We start from the raw sequence: 14,304 nt of genomic DNA, 5'->3' as shown, positions 1-14,304 counted from the left end.
CTCTAGTGCAACACAACACCTCCATATTTCTTTAAGTAATTAATACACAAATGTGGCATTTTACAGTCAATATATTATTGCAGTCTCACTACAAATATTTACTTTTACTGACTAGATGAACAGGTTTCTTATACCTGCATAGCCAGGATTTGTCTCTGTCTCAACCCACATAATTAGGCGTTTAGCTAGTAAAACAGGGTGTGACACAAGGGTGTTGTTTTTTCCCTTAATAACATTATAGACGCATAGTCAGAGTCGTTGGGTTGTTCTGAGTGAAGTCCTTCCTCTTATTGTATTTACCTTTTGTTGACTGAAACAGTCCCTACTGCTCTTGCTCTCATTTATATGCACTTTTCTTTTCTGTCAGGAAGTGTTATTGGAGCATTGCCTGTTTGACAAGCTGTGTCACACAGTGTAATTATACAAGCAACAAGCCAACTTAACTTTCAGGTAAAAACCCAACTTTCTGCTTTGTGTTAGTTTTGTTTGTGATGAAAATCAGTACACTTTTGGTAAGGTAATTCATACTTTACCCAATATACTTTTTGTCTTTGAAGCTGAAGTTTTAGATTGATATTTTGTTGTTCTAACAGTGCTGTAATGTTCTAACACTATTTACATCTGACTCATTTCAGTTTTCTTTTGCCATCCTCTCTCCTTCTCATCAGAACTTCCGAGAATTGATCCATCTCACCATGTCCAACCAGCCCATCCAAAATAAAAATGAAGGGGCCTACATGTCCCTGATGAGAGGCTTGAGAGAGCTGGACTTCCAGGGCCCCTGTGTTCCCAGTGACCTGGTGCTAATTGGAGACCATGCATTTCCTTTAGCAATGAACGGCCGAGGACAGGTCCTGATGGCAGCCTCTCTGTACGGCCGTGGAAGGATCGTGGTTCTGGGTCATGAGGGCTACCTGACCGCGTTTCCTGCTCTGGTAGAGAACGCTCTGACCTGGCTGAGAGGAGATGGATCTGACAACCTGTCTGTGGGGATCCACGAAAACATCAAGGCAGTTGCTGATAAAATCAGCAAATCCAGCTTCCAAGCCAAAGTTGTGGGGGCCTTCAGTGGCAATCTGGGGGTGGGTGTGTATGTGACAGATGCCTACAGCGTGGGTGCTGACGTGAAGGACCTGGTGGCATTTCTGAAAGCTGGAGGAGGAGTGCTGATAGCGGGCCAGGCATGGAGCTGGGCTGAAATGCACCCTAAGGAGAACACGCTGCTTCAGTTTGAGGGGAATAAGGTTGCTGGTGTGGCAGGGATCTACTTCTCTAAACATCAGGTGGAGGTAGAGTGCCTGCCTGTCTACCCACAGATCCCATCTTCATGGATGGCTAGAGTGTGAGTTTATACTTCTTCTTCTTTGCAAATTTAAACAGGTGCCAAGTTGTGGAATGGCAGATTTTCTGTGAATCTTAAAACTTCTCCACAACTTTGTTTAAATTTTATATTCAAGTTAAATGGATAATTTTAACAAGATAACAAAATACAAAGATCCTGCAGCCATGCTATCCGCTCCGTGTTGCTGTATTTAGGCTTTGAGGTAAATGTTACATTAGCTTTATAACATGCTGACAATGATGGTATAATGTTTACCATGATCTCGTCAGTTTAGCATTTTAGCATGCTAACATTTTTGCTAATAAGCACTAAACACAAAGCACAGCTGAGCCTGATGGGACCCCCATTCATTTTGCAGGCATTTAGTCGTAGTTCTTTTTCATTAATTATTTTACTGTTTTATTTTAAATTCTGAATAACTTCATCTCATTTATGTTGAATTTAAAAAATATGATTAAATTGGACAAATTTGAATTTTGTTCTGATGAGGGCGCTAGAGGAAAAGTCAGGGGGTCACCAAAGTTATTTCATTTCATTCTGATTGGAATATGAATGTCAATACCAAATTTAATGGCACTCCATCCAATAGTTGTTCATGTATTTTTTAAACCTCAATCTCATGGTGGAGCTAGGGGAAAAGGAAGGGGATCACTGACTTTATTAGGATTCATAGTCTTTGACCTGTAGATGAAAAGTCAGGAATGCACCAAAGTCATTAGGATTTAACTTTGGGCACCATGGATACGTGTTCAAAATGTCATACCATCCAATTTTTGTCGAGACATTTCACTAAAAACTTAGGTCACCAAAAGGTCAGTAAGATTCATCCTCTGGTCACCTTGAATGTCTGTAAAAAAATTCAGAAGCCAGTACCTGTTGAAATATATCAGTCTTGATGTGGTGGACCAACTAACAGAAAGACCACCATTTATATATTTAGGAGAATGTCATTACTATGGCTAAAAATAATAGGTATAGCCCTTTCCAAAGTGGAAATTTCTTTTCTGCTCGTGTCTTTGTCAGGGGATGCGAGGCAGCAAGGATGGGTTGCAAAGCTGTGCTTTTATAGTCCTTTTTGCCTAGAAAGGTTGCTAACAGAGTGAAATGACCCAGAAGTATCTAAGATAGCCTTGATAAGAGCAGGTTGAATTCTCTAAATGCTAAGGTAAGGAGCTTCAATACTTTCTTTATTACCTCCTTTTGCTTAGGATACTCTGGACTATCCTTTACAAAAGCAAAGGAGATATGCCCTCCCATAATTCTTTGCAGCAACAACATATAAAGTGACGCACCATTCAGCCATTCATAATCAGCATATTAAAAGTTATATTTTTTACTGGCTTGCCCACGTTTATAGAGAGCCTGCATGAAGCAACACAGTAAGAACCCTTGGGGTGAGGTATCCAGATGCGCTTTTTGAAGTCCATCTTTTGAATCTTGTAGTTTTACCACATCAGACGCATGTCAATAAAATCTGCAGTCTCATAATTATGTAGCCGAGTGTAGTTGGAATTTCTTAATACCAAGGGTTTTCTTAACCTAAGTTCTTATGCATTCTCCTTCACATCTTTCCTCACCTCATTACAATTCCCATCAAGGTCAATGAAAAGTAGTTAACAAAAGACATAAGGTGTAATTTATTTTGACTATTCAACTGCAGCCTGTTTCAGTGTTCAAAGTTAGGAATTAGGCACAGTTCAGGTACAGATTCAGGTGGCTCGAAAGAAAAGCCATGAAACAACAAAGAAACATTGACAATCTGACAACTGACTAGGGAAAAGGGAGAGGTATATGCAAAGCAGGGCTGATGAGGGAATGGAAACAGTTTTGCATGTAGGTGGGGAAGGTCAGCTGATGGAAATAGCTGAAAGGGTTACTGCAGGGCAGGAGGGAGTGGCTGGATGTGAGAGTCAGGTGACTGGTGGAGGTAAAAAAGTTAGAAGGCATCTGGTGGACAGGTAGAGAATGGCAATGAAGGGGCCTGGGAAAGTGGAAATTTGGCTGGAGAGAGAGAGGCCGAATGTGACTCTCCTCTCCCACTGTCTCTTTCATTCTCCCTTATGTTTCTTCTTTTTTGAAAACAGAATCAGAATATGTATGTAATACAGTGTTTCTCTCATATTTGGCACTTCTCTTTTCCTCTCCCCTTTCAATTTCAGAATCAGTAAGGATTTTGAGGACGACTTAGAGTTCTTACTCCAAGGGGTGTCAGAGTTTGACCTCCAGAATGGGGTAGTAGCTTCTGAGCTTCTGGTCCACGGCTCACTAGCCTTCCCAATAGGTACCACCGAGGATGGCCGAGTGTTCTTGGCAGGAGCCTTCTATGGGCAGGGACGAGTTGTTGTGATTACACATGAAGGACTTCTGAGACGAGAGGTGGGGTTTGAATGAGTAAATCATTTATTTGATTAAATAAACAGAAATATGGGGTTCCACCAAATGTTTTGATTAGTATTTAAAGTATGTAAATCACATGCTAAGGCCTTCCCAGTCATTTGATCTCAGACAGCAGACAGTTTTCTTAGCCAGATGTTCCCAGTTCACTCTTTTTACATATTTGGGTTTGCCAGTTCTGTCTCGGAATCCTCCCCAGCTGTCTAAATCAACTCATGATCGTGATAGCTCTGTTCCCTTCGTCAGCCAAATGTCCAATACGACCGCATATGTAATGATACGACCACAAAGTACATTTTCGATCTTTGGCCTACGGTATCCTGGACCAGGTACACTTAGAAATCCCCTAATGCTCGAACAGGGTGTTATTTATTGCCAATCCATGACTAGCACAGAAATCCAATGACAAAGCACTACTAAGGTTAAGATCCAGCACGTAGCTCACACGCCTGATGTCCCTCACCTTCTGCTCTGTGTATGTTGCCGTTCTGAAAATCCCTTCGCTACGAAAAAAAAAACAACCTTTGAGCTAGCAAGCCACACGCTGAAAATGGCAAGTTTTGAAGAAAATTTGGATTGCGCAATAAGGCAGGCCTGTTTGGTTCTTCAAGTAAATGACTGTAAAGATTTACAAAGAATATGTTTACGGCATTTACTATCTAACTGGGACGTTTTGGGAAGGATTGGCAGGGATTGCTGTGGACGAAGTACACATGGTGATACAGTGGTAAGAGCAAATTACGTTTAACCATACATTCAGCTAATTTAAATAGCTCACGTTACTGTATTGTGTGAACAGTTAACTTCATTTAATATTTTATCTCACGTGGGTGCAAATATTCCATTTCCTGAGAACATTTCCTATTTTGCAGAGCCACCGTTGCTGCGTCTTTAACTTTAAAGGTCTGGTTTAAAGAAATGCAAACAACCTAGAGAGTTTTTTGCTCCTATCCTAGAAAGTGTCTGTGGTGTAGCCAGACCTAGGTCTGCCAATGCGAAACTAGGTCTAGGTCCTAGTCTGGCCCCTCCCTGACAAAACCACTCTCAGGGCCACAGATAATTAATAAATGATTTGTTCATCATCTGTTTATCATAATTTTGTAGATTTTCAATTGAGAAAAATTCTTTAGATGAAGTAACCAGATGGGTGTCTGTTTTTGGCTAATCGGGTGGATTAATTATTTAACCAATCAGATTAATCTATTTGTCAATTACATATCCTTAATCTGCCAAATGTTTTTTTGTGATTAACAAACTGTCTTTCTTGGATAAACCTTCATCACAGACACTGGCTCCATTTTGGAACAATGCCATTCATTGGTTGGACGAAGGCCGAAATGGGGTTGTCGGAGTAGTTCCAGATCTCAACGAAGCCTTTAACCTCTTCAGCAAGTCAGACTTTACGTGTGAGAAGACAAACTTCAGGGAAGACCTGAGTGTATTTGTGTGTACAGCGTATAGCGATGCACATGTGAAGGAAATACAAGATTTTGTGGCAGAGGGAGGAGGCCTGCTGATTGGTGGACATGCCTGGTACTGGGCACAGACACACCCTGGGCAAAACCCAATCACAGATTTCACAGGTATGACAATGTGCCGCTGCCAATTTCAATATAATGAAAATATACCACGTAATGATTTTTTTCATTTGTAAGGGACCATGTATAATATTATATATAATAAAAATAAATTATATAATTTGATGTATTGTACTAGACTTTAAGTGAAATCACATTTTCAACTACACAAGTACAGAAAAATCAGGTACGATGGAACATTGAAGGGCTCAGTATTTTTCAAATAAAGTTATTGTCAGATTGTATGCAACATCTGAAACCTCCTTTCTAATGACAGTCAGGGCCAGTCGGGTCAGGGAAATGGCCCATTGTCATCTACTTTCAGACTACTTGGGCCAAAGCATACTGTAAGAGGATGGCTGTAGCACCTAAAAAATAATAAGGAAATAAATAAATGGAAGAGGCCAAAATTAGCTCCACCATTAAAATGACATGCACACCGACAAAGCAAGCAGAGCAGCTAGAAAAAGCATAATAGACAGCTGAACTGAAAAGAAAACATCAGGACTAATAACTCACACACAAGACAGACTAGACACTGATGAAGGCAAATCTAAAAAAGAAAGAACGTAGACTATTGTTTTATGACATAACAAATCTGCACAAACATGACAGTCAAACCTTATCCCTGAGAGTTTGAACTGTGCAACACATAGATCAGGTCAAGTGTCTTGTCTTTCAGGAAACAAGATCCTGAACAAAATGGGCTTGAGCCTGCTGGAGAAATACATTGGTGAAGGTTCCTACAAGGCCCCTGTGCCTAGCCAGGCAATCAAAGACGCCTACCACTTCCGCCACCTTCTACACCGCTTTGCTGGTCATGTCACAGAGGGGGAAGAACTTACAGAGCAGGAGGAGGAATATCTAAAAAAACTGAGTGGGGACTGCATCACCTACTTGCAAATGAAGGCTCACGACTGCTCCTCCTATACACAGGTCGTTTCCACACTCAGCGGCATCTTGAAGAAGTCCGGCATGCCACAGGTGGGCCGTGAATGACTATGTGATTGTAAATAATTTGTGAGAAAGAAGAAAGGTCCCCTTTGTTTTTGCCTTTTCAGTTAGTTTTTTTTAATCTATTCTCCAGCGAATGAGTTACCTTGGAGATATAAGTGGAAGGGGTAATAAATAATTATCATACAAATAATTGTACTGTAGGAACAATACTACAAATAGTTCCATAATATGTCTGCATGGAGTCTGATGTTTTTTTCTTAGCTGCACATACTGTGATACTGTGAGGAACCTCTTATAACACTCATCATTCATTTTCAAGGTGTGTGACAGCTCCCCTGTGAAGAGTCCCAGGGACCACTTACTCCTTAGTTTAGGGGCAGAAGTATATAAGGTTTGCCCAGATCCTGATGCCCTCCTGCCCTACCTTATTAAGGATAATCCCTTGATGCCAGTTGTCTATAACTACAGAATCAAGATTAATGCTAACACAGCAGGTAAGACCTCACTTGTAGACAAATGCTGGAATTCTAATTTGCAGAACAGTGATTATTCTTTTGACATACTTTGTGTGGAGAACTAAATATATATTGTAATCTTTGTGGTTTTTCATTGCATTTATATACACATATTGTGTGTGTGTGTTGTGTGTGTGTGTGTGTGTGTGTGTGTGTGTGTGTGTGTGTGTGTGTGTGTGTGTGTGTGTGTGTGTGTGTGTGTGTGTGTGTGTGTCTGTCTGTGTCTGTGTCTGTGTCAGGAGGGGAGGAGTGGATCAGTACAGGTCTCTACCTGTCCCCTGGTATGAAGACCTACATAGCCGTGCCAGCAGCGATTGTCACCCAGGGATGGAAGGTGCGGTACACAAAATTAAATTTAAACATCAGTTATGAGGTCAAATGAGAAACTTTAGATACAAAGCCGAAATGGGTTAGGTTAAAACAGAAATTCCCCTCATAACAAATCAAGGCAATTAGGTAATATCACATGAGAGGGAGCGCCATTTATTAGTTAACAGTAATATGTGACAACAGATTATCATTTGCTTGTTTATTAATCATTAATTTGGCTCCACCAACAGAAATAGTTATGCAACTGAACTGGGTGTGGACTGTTCCTAACTAAGCAACATTTTTCTGTACACTAGCTTGCTACTTTGTGTAGGTCTATATGTTACCACAGGCCAGCTACTTTGTGTAATGTACTCATCTCTACTCTGTACTCATGTCTCTTTCCATTTACTATGCAACCAGTGGCATAAGAGTCTGTTGACAGTTGGCATGTGTGATTCCACTTACAGCTTGATTAGACAGTACTGTGCTCCATGTCTCTCCATGGATGGTCTCCAGTATCTTTTTAATGAGCTTTCAGACATGCAAAACAAAAAGTTTTTAGTTTAGATGTTTTATGTTTCACCACTCATTATAAATCACAATTCACAGTAGCACAATTCGTAGTCTTTGTCTCTTAATATAAAGCATCTTATCTATCCCCACTATCTGCCTTGATCTCCCTCACCATGAGTCCCACATCGTACAGTTTCTGTATGGCAGATGCCCTCAGGCTGTGGTTGGTGTAAGACATGTCTGTCCCTGCCTCTATGCACATCTGGTTTACTCTCAGCGGAACGCCAGTATACCAGAAGCTGTCTGTCACAGCACTTACCCTCCTGGCTGCAGATAGAGGGCTTTGGCGCCAGGCGGAATTTTGTTCAGGATTTTTTCGCAATGCTATCTGGCAGAGGGGATTTCCTTGCTCTTAAAATATGGTGTTAATGTAATGAAAGGTTATAAGAATGCCTGTAAAGCGGAGTGATACATGTGTAGTTAAAAGTCCCATGCTTTTAATATACATATCAGTACTCACGGAATGCCTCTTGTTCAATCAAATGACTTGTTCAGAACTAACTGTTGTTGTAACGTATGATCAGTTATTCATATCCAATAAGCTGCTATGTGCTTTCTATGCAGTAGGAATGTTAATGACTGCTGAAGCTGACTTATGAGAATCATATAATTTAATTACTACTCCTTCTATCTATCTATCTTGCCAGCCGCACATCCTTTGACTCATACATGTAACTACATAACAAAGTATGCTGTATTTTATACATACTTTACAAAGTGGTAACATATATTCAATGTCTTCCTTAGGTTCAGATAGGCTGTCAAACAGACAGACTACATGCTGAAGAATTGAAGAGAGCACCGTGTGTTCATGTGCAATTTCCTGTTACCTCAGAGATGATACAAGTGTGGAACCTGTGGGGGGGACTCATCTACCTGGTGGCTCCACCCAATACACAAGTGGAGGGGCTAAAGGTCACAGTGCAGATGGCTGTACCTGCGCCTTACTATAAATCTGGTGAGTTTGTGGTGGGTGACACTGGTATATGTATAAGAGTTCTGATACATTGGTGAGGACTTAAAAGCATGGCACAGAGGCAAGACAGGTAAAGCCGGAAAGACAGTTTGTTTTGTAAGAAGACAAAAACACGTTCTGCAGTCAGTGAGGCAAACAAATCAAAAGAAAGCAGGCAAAACACAACATGGGTGTGGGCTAGGGTATATAAACAGGAATGCAGGCAGAGCAAAGGGCTGGAATACAAAAGTGAGAACTCAATAGACAATCTGACAAAAAGGAAGGGCAGGTGAGCAGGTATATGCAGTATACTGAGGGGTGGATGTGATGATGAGATGACATGTGGGTAGGAGGGAACAAGGGAAAGTTAGGAAGGGTCAAAGACTACTGCTGGTAGGATGAAAAATGGCATGTTCTGGAATGAGAGGAGAAAACATGCAGAATGAGGATGAAAAATGTTTAGACATGAGTTACATGGAGACTGAACCCATGCCAACATGCATGTGTGTATTTGTGTGCATGTAACATTGTTTTTCCAGTATAGTATTTACTTCTGAATTCAGGAGGTCACGGAGTCTGAGAGTTTTCCAGAATGTACAAACAAGTATACATCAGAAGAAAACAAACAAATTCAAACTCACTTTTGAATACACATATACAGTACATACTTCTTTCTTCTCTTCAGGTGTGACAACAGCTGCTGATTGGTTGTTGGTGCGCACAGCTCCCTCCCCCTGGGCAGAGTTGGAGTTTGACAACATCATCCTTACTGTACCATCAGATGTTGTCCGGAGCCTGGATCGCCCTGATGAGTTGGCGGCACATTGGAATGACATCATGAGGGGCATTGCTGACCTAGCTGCCATACCACACAAATTTCCTCGCAAAGAACGTTTTGTTACTGATGTGCAGATTTCCCATGGTAAGTGTCTTCTCAGTGGAAATTATGTATTGAATAAGAACAGGCCAGTCAAGTCATGCATGTATTCTTTGCTTTGGTTTCTTTGGATGCACTTGTATGATGGTGAGCTCTCACATTGACCCTCTACACGTCACGTACTCAATACAGGTTGGATGCATGCTGGTTATCCTATCATGACACACAAGTCCATAGCAGCTGAGCTGGTCAGCACTGTCCATACTGGGAGTGAAGGCCTGTGGGGACCTATCCATGAACTGGGACACAACCAACAAAGAGCCTGCTGGGAGTTCCCACCACACACCACAGAGTGTACATGCAACCTGTGGTCAGTGTATGTGCATGAAGAGGTGCTGGGGATCAATGGAATAATCAGTCCAGCACAAAGGAATACTCATGCAGAAGATTATGCTAAGGGCGGCAGGAAACTCAGCAACTGGCACGTGTTTGTGGCCCTGGAGACATATTTGCAGGTGAGGAATAATTTATTATAGTATTCCTAAGAAAATATCCCTGGTCATGCTGGGTCTGCATTTATACCAGCTCTGAACTAGAACTATACAATGGAAACAAAATGCCAACAACACTATATGACAAGAAAACACAGCCAGCTGATAATACATCAGTATTAAGATTATGATTAACAAACACACAATACAAAATTGCTGTACACACACTCCAAATATTGCATATAATATGTGCATCACAGCACATGCATTTTCTAAACATACTAGATACACAAGATTTATACTCCCATTAAGCACATCTACTCTTAACTTTAGTAACTGAACCACTGGACTTTGACTTACCATTAAAAGAGGGCCTTGTCCTGCCATTCACTCAGGCATTTGCACATTTGGTCTCTTTCAAAGGCCAACTGCACCTTACCTACGAAGACATTCCTCAATTCTGAGAAGGATTTTTTTGCACGTGGCAGTAGACATCCAGTGTTAATCCATGACGCATAACAGTCACTACACTTGGCATGGCTTCCAGTGTGTTGTGGTACTTGTGAGGAGTTTTTGCGTTGTCCATCTCGCTCTTGCCTCCTTTTCTCCTTTAGTGTGCAAATAAACTGCTTGGCAGCCATACTGTCTCAAAGATGGTTGATTTTGTAATTAGCATAATATGCTGGAGTAAGTGGGGATCCAAAATGTTTAAAAATCTTGATTCAAATCAGCAAGTAAATGAGCGAGATGTGTGTCCCAGCAACCCGTTCTCATTCCGAACTCGTAAAATAAGTACGTTTGGGCAGTGTCCTTCAGCGTCTGATGCGACGAAAAAGGCACCCTTCGACGTATTTGGGTAACGTACTGGGGAGAGCCGCAGTTGGATGAGATTTAGCGAGTGGTATGTAAGGGGAAATTGCTGCATAAGGACAGTGGTTGTGGTGGCGGATGGGTAAAACACCGGACTTTCACTCAGGAGACTCGGGTTTGCGCCCCGCGTGTGGCGTTTTGTTTCCCCGTCTCCGGTGTGTGTTTCCCGGCTTTTGAGGCGTCCTTTCCCCGTTGTTTTTCTTTTGTTTCCCCTGTCTATGGCGTTTTTTTTTTGTCTCCAGCCGCAGCGTTTTTCCCGGCTTTTGAGGCCTTTTGCCCGTTTTTCCCTTTTTTTTTTGTTTCCCCGTTTAGGGCGTGTGTTTCCCGGCTTTTGAGGCGTCCTTTCCCGGTTGTTTTCTCCTAAACCCAACCTCCGCGATTTCGTTATTGTCGCGCTTCAACCCGCGTGTGTTTCCCGGCTTTTGAGGCGTTTTTTTCCGTTGTTTCGGTTGTTTTCTCCTAAACCCAACCTCCGCGATTCCGTTCACCCGTCCCGACCAAGCGCGTCAAAAGCGACGAAAAAGGGACGGAAATAGTGGCGACCAAGCACGTTTACATGAGACGCTAAAGGAGACTTTTAACGTCAAATAAGAACGAGAAAGGCTCCTGACCGAACGTCCTTATTTTACGAGTTGGGTGTGAGAATGTGTTGGTCCCAGCAGTGTCAACTGCATGTAGAAAAGCCTCTACAGTTCCGTCTTGTCAGTGAGAACGTTGACATGCACACTAATATTTCACTATTATTCCAAATATGACAATATTCCGAATATGATACAGGTCATGTAAACAGCATATTCCGGTTGGATATTCCGAATAAGGCTGATTGGTTGAGCGAATCCCCATACACACACATTAGAGATGAGACAACAGTTCTCATATTCCAGACACTGCAATGTTTCGTTACCAAATTCACTTCTGAGACTTTTTTAATGCGAGAAATCAACTATATAAAGCTCAAATATGGGCCGTTTTACGAAAATGTATGGCTAATTGCAAATTTGGTAAGACGTGTCGGACTTTAGGAGCTCCACACAGTCCCATTCAATACAATGGGAAAAGATCGTGGCTAGCTTGCTACACGTTCGGCATAACTATAGTATATTTACAGTTTGAATTTCGTCACGGCACTTATATTAAAGGTTCCCCAAGGTCTTACAAAGCTTAGCTAACAATTGTCCGATTTCAATTTAAAGCATTTTTGTGAATTTCAGAGGTCTCGTTAGGAGGAGGCTAGCTAGCTCTCATTGATGGACTCCAGCTCACCGCGGGCTCTATCGATGAGACTCTATCAATCAGGGTTTATTTCCCTGATCGTTTGTTTAAATAACTCAACACATATATCCATTATAAGATTAACTGGAACCTGCGGTAAGAGATTCAGGTGTAACAAGCTTGCTGACCGCGCTCTCAGTCACACACCGGCCATTTAGCTGGAAGAGGGGAGGGAGAACAGTGAGCTGCAGGCCCTGGAGCTCTGTCAGGGCAGCGGCGTTTGGTATTCCAGTCACCCAGAAAGGGTGAGTTTGCGCGGGTATTGAGCACCGCGGGCTGCCGGCTGTGACGGAGCTCAATCTAGCTCACAGCAGGCGGGAAGGAGGACAGGCAGGGCGGCGATGTAGCAACCCAGGCAGCACCGGCCGCTGAACTCCGACACATAGTCGGACAAAATTTGCAATTAGCCATCAATTTTCGTAAAACGGCCCATATTTGAGCTTTACATAGTTGATTTCTCGCATTAAAAAGTAATGGAATAGCAGAGATCTGCGCGACCTAGTTTCAGAAGACTACCTGATCTCAGGTCAGTTGTGTAGCCTATGCAAATGTTGGGGCGTGACAAAGAGAGAGACTAGAGCCAAATGAGGAGGAGCCGCCGAATTGACGTCAACTTGGCGGCTCGTTGAGATTTGCCCGTTTTCAGAGGCAGTTTCAAATTGTGAGATTTGCAGAGGAAATAGGTGTCATTGGGATTTTGGGGTTCTATGTATGTCCTATTTACCCACCAAACTGTCGTTTTTCAACTATGACTGACTAAATCTGTTTTGCATTCTATCACCCCTTTAATGTCTATAGTCTTGTTAGCAACCTTTTAAGACTAAAATGCTCATTACACCAGTAAGAAAAACTGTTTACCCTGAAACCCTTACCACTAATGAAGGAAAAAATGTAAAATTTGGTCTGATGGTGGTATTGAAGGCTAGAGACCATGTTGTTACCTGAATCACAATAATTTGTCCTGTGCCGAGGTCAATTCAGGTCACCTCTTAGCACTGTGTGTCAGTTGGCTAAACGTTTTTCAGTGAAAAGCCCGTGATAATGTTATTAATACTCCTTTTCACAATTTCCTTTACCTCTTTCTCCATGTAGCTCCGGGATAAGTTTGGTTGGGATGCCTTTAAGAAGGTGTTCGCTGCCTACCACAAGATGAGCAACTTTCCGAGTGACAATGATGGAAAGATGAATCTGTATGCTGAGACTTTCTCCCAGACTGTGGGGATGAACCTGGCTGGATTCTTTAAGGCCTGGGGCTGGCCCATACAAACAGTCACTGAGGAGAAACTCTCCAACCTGCCTCCCTGGACTGACCACCCGATGGTCCAGTATGACTGAACTTCAGACTGCTGCTGGTTAAAAGTGGAGAGAGATGGGTTCAATAAGAACATTATTGACACTGAGTATTTAGTGGGTAATTCAATTAACTGACTTTTTTTTCTTTTTTGTTGTTGTGTTGTATCATATTTGTTTCAATATTTTAAAGAAGAAACATGAGTTACATAGTTGACCAGATATATACAGCTTTTAAATTCAGTAGCTCCATTTGAGAAAAATCTGTTTTTAGTGTTAATGATTCATGTGAGTTTGGGAAGGTAATTGTTTTTGTTTCTATATGTAATGATGGTAAGTGATTCAGACTGTTTATGAGATGAATAACACATTTACTATTTGTTTATGTTAACATTTTATTTTATCGTCACTGGAAAATATACCAATAAACATTCACTTCACCCTTTGTGTCCTTTAGTTATTGTAAAACAGCTCCCCTACTGGTTCATTAGAGAACTGCTGGAGGACTTCTCCCAGTTCATCCAGAGAGAGCTTCTCCACCCAGTTGTCCTCTGTGTTCCTCACTGTGACAAGGCATTGTAAGACAGAGGGACAGAGGATTACATATACTGGAGTTGCAGTACATGAAAAAAATAAAGTTGGAAATGTGTTGGTCCAATGGGATGCACAATGAGGTTTGATTGCATATTTTGGCATCTACAAATGTTGGATGTTTCCTTGGCTTACGGACAGTAGAAAATCATCATGAAGTTGCAAAGTAAGGATACTTTTCAGAGTAGTATTGTGCTCCTTTGTATCACTCCCCACACATATCTGTTTATACATGACATCATGGGTTATTAAATGTCTCACAATCACAAGACCTCTTGTGCTCAGGCC

At 41.8% G+C, this 14,304-nt stretch overlaps 1 protein-coding gene across 2 annotated transcripts; it reads left to right on the top strand.

Moving 5' to 3' along the window:
• The first annotated feature begins 256 nt into the window (after nucleotides 1-256).
• On the top strand, nucleotides 257-13,866 carry LOC120575210 (TRPM8 channel-associated factor homolog). Of its 2 annotated transcripts, none has more exons than XM_039825895.1 (11): nucleotides 257-450; nucleotides 669-1,342; nucleotides 3,502-3,718; nucleotides 5,022-5,319; nucleotides 5,996-6,297; nucleotides 6,590-6,764; nucleotides 7,025-7,119; nucleotides 8,418-8,628; nucleotides 9,311-9,547; nucleotides 9,695-10,017; nucleotides 13,228-13,866. In XM_039825895.1, exons 2-11 carry the CDS (start codon nucleotides 696-698, stop codon nucleotides 13,468-13,470), a joined length of 2,748 nt encoding a protein of 915 aa, XP_039681829.1. In that variant the 5' UTR covers nucleotides 257-450; nucleotides 669-695; the 3' UTR covers nucleotides 13,471-13,866. The 2 variants fall into 2 exon arrangements, with proteins under 2 accessions (XP_039681829.1, XP_039681837.1); XM_039825903.1 differs by having other exon boundaries at nucleotides 636-1,342.
• Nucleotides 13,867-14,304: the final 438 nt, after the last annotated feature.

This window comes from Perca fluviatilis, chromosome 2 (assembly GCF_010015445.1).
Source record: "Perca fluviatilis chromosome 2, GENO_Pfluv_1.0, whole genome shotgun sequence".
Taxonomy (NCBI): Eukaryota; Metazoa; Chordata; class Actinopteri; order Perciformes; family Percidae; genus Perca; species Perca fluviatilis.
The sequence above is the reverse complement of the archived record's forward strand: the minus strand, read 5'-3'. Positions and strand labels throughout refer to the sequence as shown.

What these genes read in the sequence shown, in the direction of transcription:
- LOC120575210 (XM_039825895.1), top strand. Translation starts at nt 696, where the DNA reads ATGTCCAACCAGCCCATCCAAAATAAAAATGAAGGGGCCTACATGTCC. An exon ending in AAGGACTTCTGAGACGAGAG is followed by an intron (nt 3,719 to 5,021) that starts GTGGGGTTTGAA and finishes CCTTCATCACAG; the next exon opens with ACACTGGCTCCATTTTGGAA. An exon ending in TGCGCCTTACTATAAATCTG is followed by an intron (nt 8,629 to 9,310) that starts GTGAGTTTGTGG and finishes TCTTCTCTTCAG; the next exon opens with GTGTGACAACAGCTGCTGAT.